Source organism: Lynx rufus, unplaced genomic scaffold (assembly GCF_022079265.1).
Source record: "Lynx rufus isolate CCGP_SWC_20201006 ecotype Redwood Valley unplaced genomic scaffold, mLynRuf1.p SCAF_1, whole genome shotgun sequence".
NCBI classification, from domain to species: Eukaryota; Metazoa; Chordata; class Mammalia; order Carnivora; family Felidae; genus Lynx; species Lynx rufus.
The window spans coordinates 157,660,777-157,675,514 of record NW_025814823.1 but is presented as its reverse complement, the minus strand read 5'-3'; the positions used below and the strand labels follow the sequence as shown (position 1 = coordinate 157,675,514).

The 14,738-nt window shown below is 40.3% G+C and overlaps 1 protein-coding gene across 1 annotated transcript in view; it reads right to left on the bottom strand.

Annotated features, from left to right (window-relative positions):
- Window positions 1-14,738, bottom strand: part of RHOBTB3 (Rho related BTB domain containing 3) — a 57,724-nt gene that overhangs the window by 12,936 nt on the left and 30,050 nt on the right. The window contains exons 8-10 of the mRNA XM_047089330.1: window positions 12,651-12,771; window positions 4,560-4,733; window positions 810-976 (exon numbers count right to left, since the gene is read on the bottom strand). Of these exons, the coding sequence (XP_046945286.1) occupies window positions 810-976; window positions 4,560-4,733; window positions 12,651-12,771 (462 nt within the window). The remainder of the gene's footprint in view (window positions 1-809; window positions 977-4,559; window positions 4,734-12,650; window positions 12,772-14,738) is intronic.

Below are 14,738 nucleotides of genomic sequence, written 5' to 3'. Positions count from 1 at the left end.
TTCTGACTGTAACAGTATCTCCAAGTTCCAGAAGGAGATTTCAAAAAGGCAGACTGAGTTTATTTATAGATCTGAGTTTATTTATAGATCATATTGTAGGATCTTTGTACCTGCAGTTATTCACAATTAGCTTAACTATGTAAACTCTGTTCCCTAGAATGTGTAGGAATACAGTCCTTAAAAACAAAATGGCTCTAAGCTTAGAAGAAGCCAGAAAGTACAGTGTGCTGGAGTGACTGTCAACTGAAACATTTTTACTGAATATATTCATGATACCACGAGCCAGATCAACAAAAGGCATTTGCAAAGATTAATGAAGTAAACCAATACTTCCTACAAACACCTGGGAACTTCAAAACATGTCCATGAAGTGGAAGGATGGATGAATGAACAAATAAATGAGTTTAGCCTAACCATCTCTATCAGTGTGTACAGACCAATTCTATCATTTGTCTTTCATGAACCCTAAGATGTGATTGGGGGAAATGCAATGTAAATTCCATTTCCTATAATGCCTATATGGCATAGTAAAGCAACACATTTAAATGACTCTAATAGAGGCTGCCATTCAGTTGAAGCATTTCCTATCAGCAAATTCGACCTCCTTAGAAAAGGACTGTGCAAAAATCGTACGCTTCAAAATTGTCTAGCCACAGAAACTGCTGTGAGGGCACTTTACCCTCATTTCACCAAACTTCCAGACTGAGACAAACACTAATAAATCTCTCCATAAGCAGAAACATTTTTTAAGTATAATTTTTAGAAGATTTTTTTTTTAAACCAACAACCAGATGCAGAGGGCCAATTACCTTGGCTTTCTTGAGCAGGTCAACTATATCCAGGTTCATGGACGCCAGTTCCCTGCTTGGCATGCTCTGCAGCTGTGTGATGATGAACAGCTCACAGATGTGCTGCAGTCTGGACACCTGATACATCTCAGCACAGATCAGAAGACACATAGCCTGAAAAATGCCAGCTGATGTGGGAAGGGAAATAAGAGAAAATGGACAATAAAGCCATTTCTTTTATGACCTGAAACAAAATAACAACAACAGGCAAACCACCACCAACAACAAAAAATGCTGACCGTATCATCCAATGCACAATAGAATGCACAGAAAGGCTTTGAGGGAGTGAGTCTGCATTATACACTATTATGCCATTTTATTTATTTTTTTTTTAATTTGAAGATTTTGTTTTTAAGTAATCTCTACGCCCAACACGGCTTGAACTCACAACACTGAGATGGAGAGTCCCACTCTCCACCCACTGAGAGCCAGGCACCCCTATTAGACCGTTTAAAAAAAAAAAAATTGGGGCGCCTGGGTGGCGCAGTCGGTTAAGCGTCCGACTTCAGCCAGGTCAGGATCTCGCGGTCCGTGGGTTCGAGCCCCGCATCGGGCTCTGGGCTGATGGCCCAGAGCCTGGAGCCTGTTTCCGATTCTGTGTCTCCCTCTCTCTCTGCCCCTCCCCCGTTCATGCTCTGTCTCGCTCTGTCCCAAAAATAAATAAAAAACGTTGAAAAAAAAAATTAAAAAAAAATTAATTTAAACCTTTACACTCCAGAGTGAATCTTTTCGATGTTTTTTTGTTTGTTTTAAGTTTATTTTTTTATTTTGAGAGAGAGCACAGGCAGGAGAAGGGCAGAGAGAGAGGGAGAGAGAGAACCCCAAACAGGCTTCACACTGTCAGCGCAGAGCCCCCACAGGGCTCTATCTCAAGAACTGTGAGATCATGATCTGAGCCGAAATCAAGAGTTAGAAGCTTAACTGAATGAGCCATCCAGGCGCCCCCATTGTTTTTTCGTTTTTTGTTTTTGTTTGTTTTTTTTTTATTTCTTCAGAGAAGGGGAATCTACAATTGCCCTTAATAACCAATTCGCAGGCTACTGTGTAATTCCTTCTGCTAGCTAAACTAAATCCTTGCAAATTTTTCCTCTCTTGCCTTTACTCCCAGGTTTGTTTGTTTATATTGTGGTAAAACAAACATAACATAAAATTTATCATTAACCATTTTAAAGTGTACGGCTCAGTGGCATTGAAGTACATCCACATTGTTATCTAACCATCATCATCATCCTTCTCTAGAACCTTGTTCTTCCCAAACCAAAACTCCGCACCCATTAAGCAATAACTCCCCATTTCCCCCTTCCCTTAGCCCCTGGAAATCACTCAGGTTATGCTATTTTAATTAATTATTTAAAAAAATTTTTTAATGTTGTTTTTTTTATTTTTGAGAGAGACACAGAGACAGAGTACGAGCAGGGGAGAGGCAGAGAGAGAAAGGGAAACACAATCCAAAGCAGGCTCCAGGCCCTGAGCTGTCAGCACAGAGCCCGACATGGGGCTTGAACTCAGGAAAACAAACCATGAGACCATGACCCTAGGTGAAGTCAGCACTTAACCAACTGAGCCACCTAGGCGCCTCTTGTTATTATTGTTGTTTTTTAAACTCTTCCTTCTAAGTGATTTTTCAGGTAATTCTCTTTCTAATCCCTCCTTAAATTCCTCACATTGTTTTGTAGCTAGGAAACAAGAACACTGTGTATGATCAATACTTAACTTAGATTACCTTTCTTTCCCAATGCAAACATTTTAGTATCTGATCGACTTTTTGACTGTTCATTTTGACTCACTTTCTCCCCACACCTTTTACCGACTTTTAAAGTGCTTTGTCCTATAGTTATTCGCACTTCTCTGAGCATTTTTGTAATTAGTAAGAGAAAACCTAAAATTTGAAGCTTCAATTACTCTAGTGGGAGGATGGTTGAGAAACGAACTTTTTTTTTTTATTTATTTTTAAATTTTTTCTTTTTTAACGTTTGTTTATTTTTGAGACAGAGAGAGACAGAGCACGAACGGGGGAGGGTCAGAGAGAGAGGGAGACACAGAATGTGAAACAGGCTCCAGGCTCTGGGCGGTCAGCACAAAGCCCGACGCAGGGCTAGAACTCACGGACCGTGAGATCATGACCTGAGCCAAAGTCGGCCACTTAACCGACTGAGCCACCCAGGCGCCCCAAAACGAACTTTTCTTATTTTAAATGTGGGTCCAAGTTTTTATTTAATATACAAATTTGCCAGTACTAAAATAATGAAGTAAACAATAACACACATTCTGATGAGAATTGATCTTTCCTTTTTATCAAGCAAAAATGATAAGCCAGTCTTTAACACTGACAGTAGCAACTATAACTGGCTCCAAAGTACTATACAGCTCGCTGCAAGACCAGAATTAATTCAGTTAAAAAAAGGAATTTTCTGGGGCGCCTGGGTGGCTCAGTCGGGTGAACACTGGACTTCGGCTCAGGTCATAGTCTCAAGGTTTGTGAGCTGGATTCCCGTGTCGGGTTCTGGCCTGACAGCTCAGAGCCTGGAGTCTGCCTCAGATTCTGTGTCTCCCTCTTCTCTCTCTCTCTGCCCCTCCTCCACTTGTTCTCTCTAAAAAATAAACAAACATTAAAAAATTTTTTTTCTTTTTAAAAAAGGAATTTTCTTTTTTTTATCTTCTAAACCTTTCACTAGAGGGCTCATGACTTGTTTAAAACTTAAGAGATTTTAATAACACACTGGGAAATCTTCCCAAATCTAAAAATGAAAGCAATAAATCTGAAGAGAGGGATGGTCTGAAATGTGTGTTTTCTTTTTATCTTCGCTAGGCCAGGTTCTGTTATCAAGGTCACGGGCTCCTGAATGAAGTAAACCACCAGAGATTTACTCTAGTCCTGTTTGTGGTGGGAGCCATCTGGTGGCCAGAGGACGAAGACTAATTAAAGGGGCTTCCTGCATCCCAAGGCTCTAGGCCTTTTGAAAGGATTTTGCAATTTCTCCAAGGACCCCCTCCCCTCTGCTTCCCCCCCACCACCACCACCACTGCAGCTGGAAAAAACCTACAAGATCTGTTCCAACCTGCAGCTGCCAAAGATGATTAGTTCTTAGACAAATATAGTCTTAAGTCAGTGAGTAGGGAAATAAATCCTATAGTCCACTAGGCATCCTAAACATCTTAGATAAAGTTTTTGGACAAGTTAGCTTAAGGAGAATATGACTTTAAAAGTCAGAAGAAGGCCTTAAAAAAAACCCACATTCTCTGGGCCACAGATAACTAAGGGGGTGGGGGGGTCTCAGAATATCCAAAGTCCTTGAAAGTGCCTCAATCAGAAGTTAGAGCCATAAAAGCAACTACCTAACCCTCTTCTCTTTATGGAAGGACAGTCTCCAAGGAGCTCTCTGTCCCAATCTATAGAATTAGAGTGGTCACTGGGGACCATCAGACACCTCCATTTCTAGGGTGCCCACAGAATCACCACACTATTGGTGCTGGCTGGGACTTATGCCTGAGTCTGAAAGCCTGAAAGAGGTATCCAACCACTGCTCCTCCACCTGAGCTGACTGAAAACTCACTGTTATCCCAACACCACTTCCACCTGATTAGCACATGCCATGATGTCAACTCTGATAAGTCTTACACAAAAACAAATTTCACAGAATGCAATTTATCAAAATGAGTGACAAGGAAATAAAGAATTAGGAGATATGACTCAATATTTATACTGCTCACCTGGGCAACAGGAGTCTGTGTATAGATATTCTAAGAATGACAAGAAAGTCTCTTTGGAAACTCCATAAACTGGAATCAGAACACTCTTTGCTTCCATGTAATTCCCATTAAACATAGCTGCCATCACTTCACAACGGGCCACCAGGATAGCCCTGTGGGCTGGCACTGTTGTACCTGCAAGGTTCAAAGGGGAAACAAAGTTAAGTTACATAAACTTGCAGAATTCTTAGTCTAGCAATTGTCCTTTTGATGACAGTGGTATTGCATTAAGCACAGCTAAGCTGATGTCAGAAAGCAAATTTTGGGGAGATGACCAGCATTAACCAGAAACGTTTTAGTTTTTATTTGAAAAACAAAGAGTTCAAAAATGACTTTGAAACCAACAATTAGAAGACAGGAAATTAAGACTGGCAATTATTTGCTACTTAGTTCATATTTTCTGAAGACAGAAACACTGACATGAAATATTTTGCTTCCTATTTTTATAATGAAACATGTATCCTTTGCAATTGGCTTGAAATACCATCACCCATTCTTACCCATGTGCCTCCCAAGAAAACACTGCCATTGCCCGTCTTGGACACACTCAAAGAGCAGGTCCTGGCCAGGCTTCCCCTTATCAGAAACAAGAAACTGTAGAAAGTGAACTATCCCTCGGCTTAAGCAGTCCATGTGTTACATACAGCAAATATGGTGAGGGGATCTTTTATGGAGTCAAGGGGAGCATTTCAGACCTTCTGGAAGACTTGGGATGGGAATGACCTAGTCCCCAGGTGTCTCCCCAAGGTACCACCTCCTCAGGGAAGAGTGCTGCTTCTGGGAGAACTGGAGCTCCTTTAACTTTTAAAGGCCCCTCAGCCCATACCCTTCACTGAAACTCAGGAGACTACACTGGCTCTCTAGCGAAAGCCTGCTAAGGTCTGCAGCTACTGTGCCACCACACCAAGGCAGCACCAGATGGCACGTGGGTGGAGAAGCACTTGTCACCACTCCCACCACCTTAGAAGACCACGAATCCACAGCAGCCTTCAGTTCAGTCTAGATCAGCTTCACACACCATTTCTGAGCAGCCACCATGAGCCAATCACCGTGTTAAGTATTAAAGATACAAAGATGAGGAAGACAAAACTACCCTGCTTTCAGGCAGTCAAGCTTTTAGTTTGGTGCAAGACACCACAGCCGGTGTGAATGAGAAAGACTTCGAAAAAGTATGAGCCAAACCACTCCATTCTGCCCAAGAGTTTTCGCCTATACGTCCTTAAAGTCTCCTACCTCTCAGGAGCATATATTCTTCTCTAAAATATTTATAATGATTGGATTACTCAGCCTGTTCAGGTCCAAGCAAAACACCTTCAGGTTCAGAAAAGAAGGGAAGAGTTCCACCTAAGCCCAGTGACTTTCTCCAAAGTCAGTACGATTCACAAACAATGAATGCCCACCATTGCCAATTCTGAGCTCAGTGCTTAGAGCTATGATTTGCACAAATGCACCTCCCACAGGAGCAGGGAGTAGAGGCTACATAATAGCGAGCATTGCTACCGGGCCATCACACACCTGCTAGCAGGCATCATCCCCTCTTTGCTCCTTCCCTTCCCTGCCCTTTTACCATTAGGTGGCCTGTGTCCACCGATGGGTGGTTTCCATGATTAAACATACTGGAGAGCTCTGTACACAGCAATTGACAAAGAATTCAAACAGGTAATACAATTGGACTTGTAATTCTAAGGTTTAAAAATATTAAGTAGTGAACTATTGAAGAAAAAGAGAAGGAAAATGAGAAGTATTGCTTAATTTTATAATATTTGGGTTGAGAGGAGGGATTTAAGATTGACCAAAAATGCCAAGTGGACAGGAGATGGGGAAAGAATTTGATAAGTAACCTTGTAATTTTAACAGAAATTTTCCATTGATAGTATAGTTCCAACAGAGTTACAAAACTAGCAACAAAACACTCATTAAAGCATTTTCAGCCCATTTCAAGCTTGGAATTTGGTTTGGAAAACCGTTATATCTCCAGTTAAGAAAACCACAACTTCTGTTTCTCACCTTTTCAAACTACTGTTCGGTATTATAAATTGTTCTACTGTGAAACTGTAACACTATACCTCAGTACAGTCACATTTTTCAACATAGTATATAAACTGTATAAATATAGAAACACTGTATAAAATATGCTGAATGAACACAATCCAGGGCTTTTATACCAACCAGCAGTAAGATAAAGCTGAACAATTAAAGGAGAAAAAAAGCATCAATTTTCTAGTTAAAAGATAAACATGTTCTTTGAAAATATCAAGGTCTAAAGTAACTTTCCTTTTGTAGTATTTAATTTCTGTTAGTTTTAGACTTAAAAAAAATTTTTTTAAATGTTTATTTATTTTGAGCACGAGTAGGGGAGGGGCAGAGAGAGAGGGAGACACAGAATCTGAAGAAGGCTCCAGGCTCTGAGCTGTCAGCACAGAGCCGGACTCGGGGCTCAAATTCATGAACCGTCAGATCATGACCTGAGCCAAAGTAGGACACTCAATCAACTGAACCACCCAGGATCCCCAAAACTTTTTTTAAGAAAGAATGTTTAAGACCGAAATAAAATTTAAAATCCCAAGTTTTCTAATAACGCAGATTATCAAAGATCTTTGTTTTTATTATTTATTAAAATAAAATCCTACATTTGTCATACCTTCTTCACATTACTTTCCAGGTTTCAAAAATCAAATTTTTAGAATGTTTCTGTTTTACTATGAAAACACGAAACTTGCCTAGGACAAGAGAGACTTAGAGTATGTACCATCAGGCCTTTAAATATACCTTTATAATAATGCACCATCTCAATCCTCATGACTGCTGTACCAGGTAGAAATGAGTATCCCCTTCATTCCTGGGATGCAGGGCTGGTTCAACATTCGCAAATCAATCAACGTGATACATCACATTAACAAAAAAAAAGAGAAGAACCATATGATCCTGTCAATCGATGCAGAAAAGGCCTTTGACAAAATCCAGCACCCTTTCTTAATAAAAACCCTTGAGAAAGTCGGGATAGAAGGAACATACTTAAAGATCATAAAAGCCATTTATGAAAAGCCCACAGCTAACATCATCCTCAACGGGGAAAAACTGAGAGCTTTTTCCCTGAGATCAGGAACACGACAGGATGCCCACTCTCACCGTTGTTGTTTAACATAGTGCTGGAAGTGCTAGCATCAGCAATCAGACAACAAAAGGAAATCAAAGGCATCAAAATTGGCAAAGATGAAGTCAAGCTTTCGCTTTTTGCAGATGACATGATATTATACATGGAAAATCCGATAGACTCCACCAAAAGTCTGCTAGAACTGATACATGAATTCAGCAAAGTTGCAGGATACAAAATCAATGTACAGAAATCAGTTGCATTCTTATACACTAACAATGAAGCCACAGAAAGACAAATAAAGAAACTGATCCCATTCACAATTGCACCAAGAAGCATAAAATACCTAGGAATAAATCTAACCAAAGATGTAAAGGATCTGTATGCTGAAAACTATAGAAAGCTTATGAAGGTAATTGAAGAAGATTTAAAGAAATGGAAAGACATTCCCTGCTCATGGATTGGAAAAATAAATATTGTCAAAATGTCAATACTACCCAAAGCTATCTACACATTCAATGCAATCCCAATCAAAATTGCACCAGCATTCTTCTCGAAACTAGAACAAGCAATCCTAAAATTCATATGGAACCACAAAAGGCCCCCAATAGCCAAAGGAATTTTGAAGAAGAAGACCAAAGCAGGAGGCATCACAATCCCAGACTTCAGCCTCTACTACAAAGCTGTCATCATCAAGACAGCATGGTATTGGCACAAAAACAGACACACAGACCAATGGAATAGAATAGAAACCCCAGAACTAGACCCACAAACGTATGGCCAACTCATCTTTGACAAAGCAGGAAAGAACATCCAATGGAAAAAAGACAGCCTCTTTAACAAATGGTGCTGGGAGAACTGGACAGCAACATGCAGAAGGTTGAAACTAGACCACTTTCTCACACCATTTACAAAAATAAACTCAAAATGGATAAAGGACCTAAATGTGAGACAGGAAACCATCAGAACCTTAGAGGAGAAAGCAGGAAAAGACCTCTCTGACCTCAGCCGTAGCAATCTCTTACTCGACACATCCCCAAAGGCAAGGGAATTAAAAGCAAAAGTGAATTACTGGGACCTTATGAAGATAAAAAGCTTCTGCACAGCAAAGGAAACAACCAACAAAACTAAAAGGCAACCAACGGAATGGGAAAAGATATTTGCAAATGACATATCGGACAAAGGGCTAGTATCTAAAATCTATAAAGAGCTCACCAAACTCCACACCCGAAAAACAAATAACCCAGTGAAGAAATGGGCAGAAAACATGAATAGACACTTCTCTAAAGAAGACATCCAGATGGCCAACAGGCACATGAAAAGATGTTCAGCGTCGCTCCTTATCAGGGAAATACAAATCAAAACCACACTCAGGTATCACCTCACGCCAGTCAGAGTGGCCAAAATGAACAAATCAGGAGACTATAGATGCTGGAGAGGATGTGGAGAAACGGGAACCCTCTTGCACTGTTGGTGGGAATGCAAATTGGTGCAGCCGCTCTGGAAAGCAGTGTGGAGGTTCCTCAGAAAATTAAAAATAGACCTACCCTATGACCCAGCAATAGCACTGCTAGGAATTTACCCAAGGGATACAGGAGTACTGATGCATAGGGGCACTTGTACCCCAATGTTCATAGCAGCACTCTCAACAATAGCCAAATTATGGAAAGAGCCTAAATGTCCATCAACTGATGAATGGATAAAGAAATTGTGGTTTATATACACAATGGAATACTACGTGGCAATGAGAAAAAATGAAATATGGCCTTTTGTAGCAACGTGGATGGAACTGGAGAGTGTGATGCTAAGTGAAATAAGCCATACAGAGAAAGACAGATACCATATGGTTTCACTCTTATGTGGATCCTGAGAAACTTAACAGGAACCCATGGGGGAGGGGAAGGTAAAAAAAAAAAAAAAAAAAAAGGACGTTAGAGTGGGAGAGAGCCAAAGCATAAGAGACTGTTAAAAACTGAGAACAAACTGAGGGTTGATGGGGGGTGGGAGGGAGGGGCGGGTGGGTGATGGGTATTGAGGAGGGCACCTTTTGGGATGAGCACTGGGTGTTGTATGGAAACCAATTTGTCAATAAACTTCATAAAAAATAAAATAAAATAAAATAAAATGTCAGCTTAAGAGTGAACTTAAATATTAATAAAGTTTTTTGGACAAAAAAAAAAAAAAAAAACAAACCACACTCAGGTATCACCTCACGCCAGTCAGAGTGGCCAAAATGAACAAATCAGGAGACTATAGATGCTGGAGAGGATGTGGAGAAACGGGAACCCTCTTGCACTGTTGGTGGGAATGCAAATTGGTGCAGCCGCTCTGGAAAGCAGTGTGGAGGTTCCTCAGAAAATTAAAAATAGACCTACCCTATGACCCAGCAATAGCCCTGCTAGGAATCTACCCAAGGGATACAGGAGTACTGATGCATAGGGGCACTTGTACCCCAATGTTCATAGCAGCACTCTCAACAATAGCCAAATTATGGAAAGAGCCTAAATGTCCATCAACTGATGAATGGATAAAGAAATTGTGGTTTATATACACAATGGAATACTACGTGGCAATGAGAAAAAATGAAATATGGCCTTTTGTAGCAACGTGGATGGAACTGGAGAGTGTGATGCTAAGTGAAATAAGCCATACAGAGAAAGACAGATACCATATGGTTTCACTCTTATGTGGATCCTGAGAAACTTAACAGGAACCCATGGGGGAGGGGAAGGAAAAAAAAAAAAAAAAAAAAAAAAAGGACGTTAGAGTGGGAGAGAGCCAAAGCATAAGAGACTGTTAAAAACTGAGAACAAACTGAGGGTTGATGGGGGGTGGGAGGGAGGGGCGGGTGGGTGATGGGTATTGAGGAGGGCACCTTTTGGGATGAGCACTGGGTGTTGTATGGAAACCAATTTGTCAATAAACTTCATATAAAAAAAAAAAAAAAAAAAAAGAAATGAGTATCCCCATGTTATAGGCAAGGAAACAAGAGACCAGATATAAAGTAAAGCAGCCACACCAATATGGCAAATATGTACCCATGCAAGATCCCAACCGGGTCTTTCTAGTCCTGACCACTACCCCCTCCACAAGCTTAACACTAAAAATGACCTTTTAGAACCTTATGGTTTACCTTCATCACTCTGGAAACGAAAAGACTTAACGATGCAAGCCACGTTAAGTGACTGCCCTAAGAACACACTCTTGTGGGAATGCAGAGCCAAGGCTAAAGCTCAAGTTGCAGACCTCAGGTTCAGCCTTTCTCCAGAGGGGACAACACTGCTCCCTTCTGCATGCTAGAGCTCCCCTCCTCAAACTCTTCAGAAGCTAAGCTTGCCTCTCCTCCCACAGGTGGCCAGATGGCAGAGAAGCTGTTGCTAGACCCTGCTTCCACTCATGTCTGCTTGTTCTCAGCTCCTGACTCCTTGGGAGGCCTTGGTTTTTGAGCTGATGAGAGACAAAGGACAGCCCAGGAGCTGAGCATCAGCACAGCCCACAGCGGGCCCTCCTGCACCCAGCCTCCACATAGGTAGGGGCCATGGGAAGGTGCCCACAAAAGGGTTAGGATGTAGAATTGTGAGAGAAAAGCAAGAGACTATAAGGAGAAAGAATTCTCCACATCATTGCTTCTTTTCTTTCTCTTTTTTTAAATTTTTAAAAAAAATTTTTTTTTCAACGTTTATTTATTTTTGGGACAGAGAGAGACAGAGCATGAACGGGGGAGGGGCAGAGAGAGAGGGAGACACAGAATCGGAAACAGGCTCCAGGCTCTGAGCCGTCAGCCCAGAGCCTGACGCGGGGCTCGAACTCACGGACCGTGAGATCGTGACCTGGCTGAAGTCGGACGCTTAACCGACTGCGCCACCCAGGCGCCCCTTTTCTTTTCTCTTAACATGTGTTTTCATATGTTGCATATTCCCTTCGAACATCTTTTCGGTGGGTTACATTAACATGATATTTGGTGTGAAGGCTTCCTAGGCAAATTATAAGCAAATGCGGTCTCTTGTTAGCTTCCTCCCCCCCAAATCATTCTTTATGTATTTCAAGGTCACTCTTATTGTCCCATTCTCAATGTCTCATCTCACATTTCAAACAGCACTGACTGTAGCTTATCTGAAGGCACTTGGGAAAGTTTCCAATTCTGTCTTGGCCAGTGGCCAAAGTTAAAATGAATCTTTCTGGGGGAAAATTTTAAAAGGCAAGTGACTATTAGCTGCCATCCATTTCTATCATAAAATTAGCATCATATCTTGCTTTTAGTAATAGCCCACCTGAAGTTCTATTTAATACATCTGGAAACAACCCCTAGCCTTCTTGCACAGTTAAAGGTACCTGACTCTTCATTTTTATGATTATGCTTTTAATCTACTCAAGTGGCAAAATCATCCAAGCGAATAATCAATAATGGGCATGAAAACAGCTTACCGTTATTAAAATTAGGCAGCATTACTTTCCTACAGAGATAAAAAGCAACTCTCAGTTGCTCTGGTGATAATTCTCAGAGTACTGTGACGAATAAGTGTAGCAATATCTACCAATGCCTAATGTAAGCCGGGCATGACCCTCAATGCACAGTTAGTTCCTTTTGCTCAAATAAAAAGAACCGAACCAGTTACAGGTAATACAATGTAAAGGGGGCTGGTTTCAGGTGACTCAAGAAGTAGCATCTTAAAGAAATACACAGACAAAAATACACAATGAGGTGATATTACAATTCATTCCATTGCACACTGGTCCCTAAAAGTTAATGAAGCATATGTTAAGGGTAAAAAAAAGTAGGAAAATATAATTTTCTTTCACTTCCCTAGATTTTGCTGCAATTCAAACAGTACTAATCTATATCTGCATTACAGAATAGTCATTTCTTCATCTAAAATATTCAAAGCTGAAATAGAGAGTTAGGTAAGAAAATAAGGAATAAAAACAAGTAATGAACTTTGCAAAAAAATTAACCATACCTTGTATTTCAAAGACAACATCAGCAAGCATTGGTTTATTAAGGAAAAACTTCAGGGAAGTGTTATAAAACCACAGAGGTTTTCTGGCTTGATAAGTTTTGCAATTCCTTAGACAATTTATCTATAAAGGAAGACAAAAAAAAAAAAAGGAAATGTACAATATGCTTTGGTAATATATATAGGTTGGTTAGAGAATCTGGAAAACTGTACTGAAATGTCTGAAGAAATAAGGATTACCTAGTCTACGGCATCTCTGATCATAGCTGTCAGGGGAACTTGCCCTCAAGTATGGCATGTGCTACATGAGAATAAGCCCTGTGCAGTATTCTTAGCAGTGAGTGAACCGGCTAAATGAAAACTCACTTCGCTGGCTGAGACACGTGGGGTCCCAAATCCATGCAGGCCTCTGTTACCTGGGGAACAGACAACAGTCCAACCTCCTATGAATGCCTAGTAAAATATGTTTACATACAACCTGTGTGTTTGTTCACTTTAAGAAGGTACATACACAAAAATTTGTTTGTAATTTAAAAGAATACACATTTCCCCCATCAAATCATGTCCTACTAGGATCAACATTAAAATACCTGAGAGTAATGAATAGGTTCATCTCCATCTTAATGTATAATCTTATAATCCTAAGTGTCTTTCTACCCACAGCTGGGACTCCTGGAATCTATAAAAGGTTGCCTGGATCTCCTATCCAGAGTTCCAGAGAACCTCTTCCATGACTACACCTATCTGCACTCTCACATCTGCTTGCTCTAGATGGTGGCCTCCAATAATAGTGGTCGTGTGACTTAGCAGTCTCCAACCCGTCTCTAGCCTCCACCTAGGATTTAGCACTTGGTTTATCCTTTCTGTAATCTTTCAGACATTTCTTTGTTCCAACCCCAAAATTTGAGAGCCAGCCCCTCTCCCCTCACCCTCCACCCATTTTCCTTGCTGAATCTCAGAACCTCTGCTTGGCTATCTAGGGAATACAGAAAGCTTTATCCCTAAGAAATAACCAAGCATACAACTGGAACAATAAGAATAAATGATACCTAGTCTCCGTTCTGGATTAATCCACTATGGTGGGAAGTTAAAATCTTTGGTAAGAGGAAAACAAAAATATTATCCTTACTCACAAGGAGAAAGAAAACACACTCCAGAATGATTTCCACTAGCAAGGCAGAGAAGCAAAACAGGATCATACAAATCCTAGTCTTATAAAGTCTATTCTCAGATTCTACATACAACATACCTTAATACATATCTAAGGAATTGGTGGAGAGGATTCAGGGAGAGCCACACACAAAGCAGAGCAAGTCAGAGAGCATCAAAGAATTTGGTAACTAGCAAGGGCTTTAGAAATCATAATTTATCCCTCATTGTAAGAAAGTCCTGAGGAGACATGCTTAAAGCCAGGGACAATTTATGGCCAACTCACAATTTAAATGTACATTTCCTGATTCCTAATTCTGGAATATATTTCTGTGTTGTACTCAGTTAATGAGAGAGACCATGACCCCGGGAAAGCACAAGAAGAAAGCATAGAACTCCTCTCTCCTCCTGTGCAAAGGAGAAAATTTAGCTCAATATCATGGAATCCCATAGTCCCCAGCCTCCTCTTCCCCAACAATTTTTTTTTTTTTTTTTAACCTCAATACTCAAAGCAATGACTGTGTTCAGAATCACACCCAAGGAAAGGCTTGGGTTTAGAACAAAAGGCAACACTTCTGTCCTAACCATTCATATAAAGATTATAAGTCTATATATCATAAATAATATGTAGATGTATATTATATATGGATGGATAGAAATAGATAACAGATAGATAGATAGGTAGATAGATAGATAATCTTATAAACAGATTCCTGTGTGATCAATGCCTTGAATTTGAAGAAAAAAATATTGAAGGATAGTTGTTTGGACAGAACACTGATAAACATATTATACATTTTCACTAGTCTATAAACAAGTAATCTAGAGAAATTTTGAAAAACAGAATATAGCTTTATGCGCACATTTCTACAAAAGCGTTAGTTGGGTTAGACTGCAAGAGCTACCACTCTGCCATACCCTTGTAGAATTGGACAGCTTCTG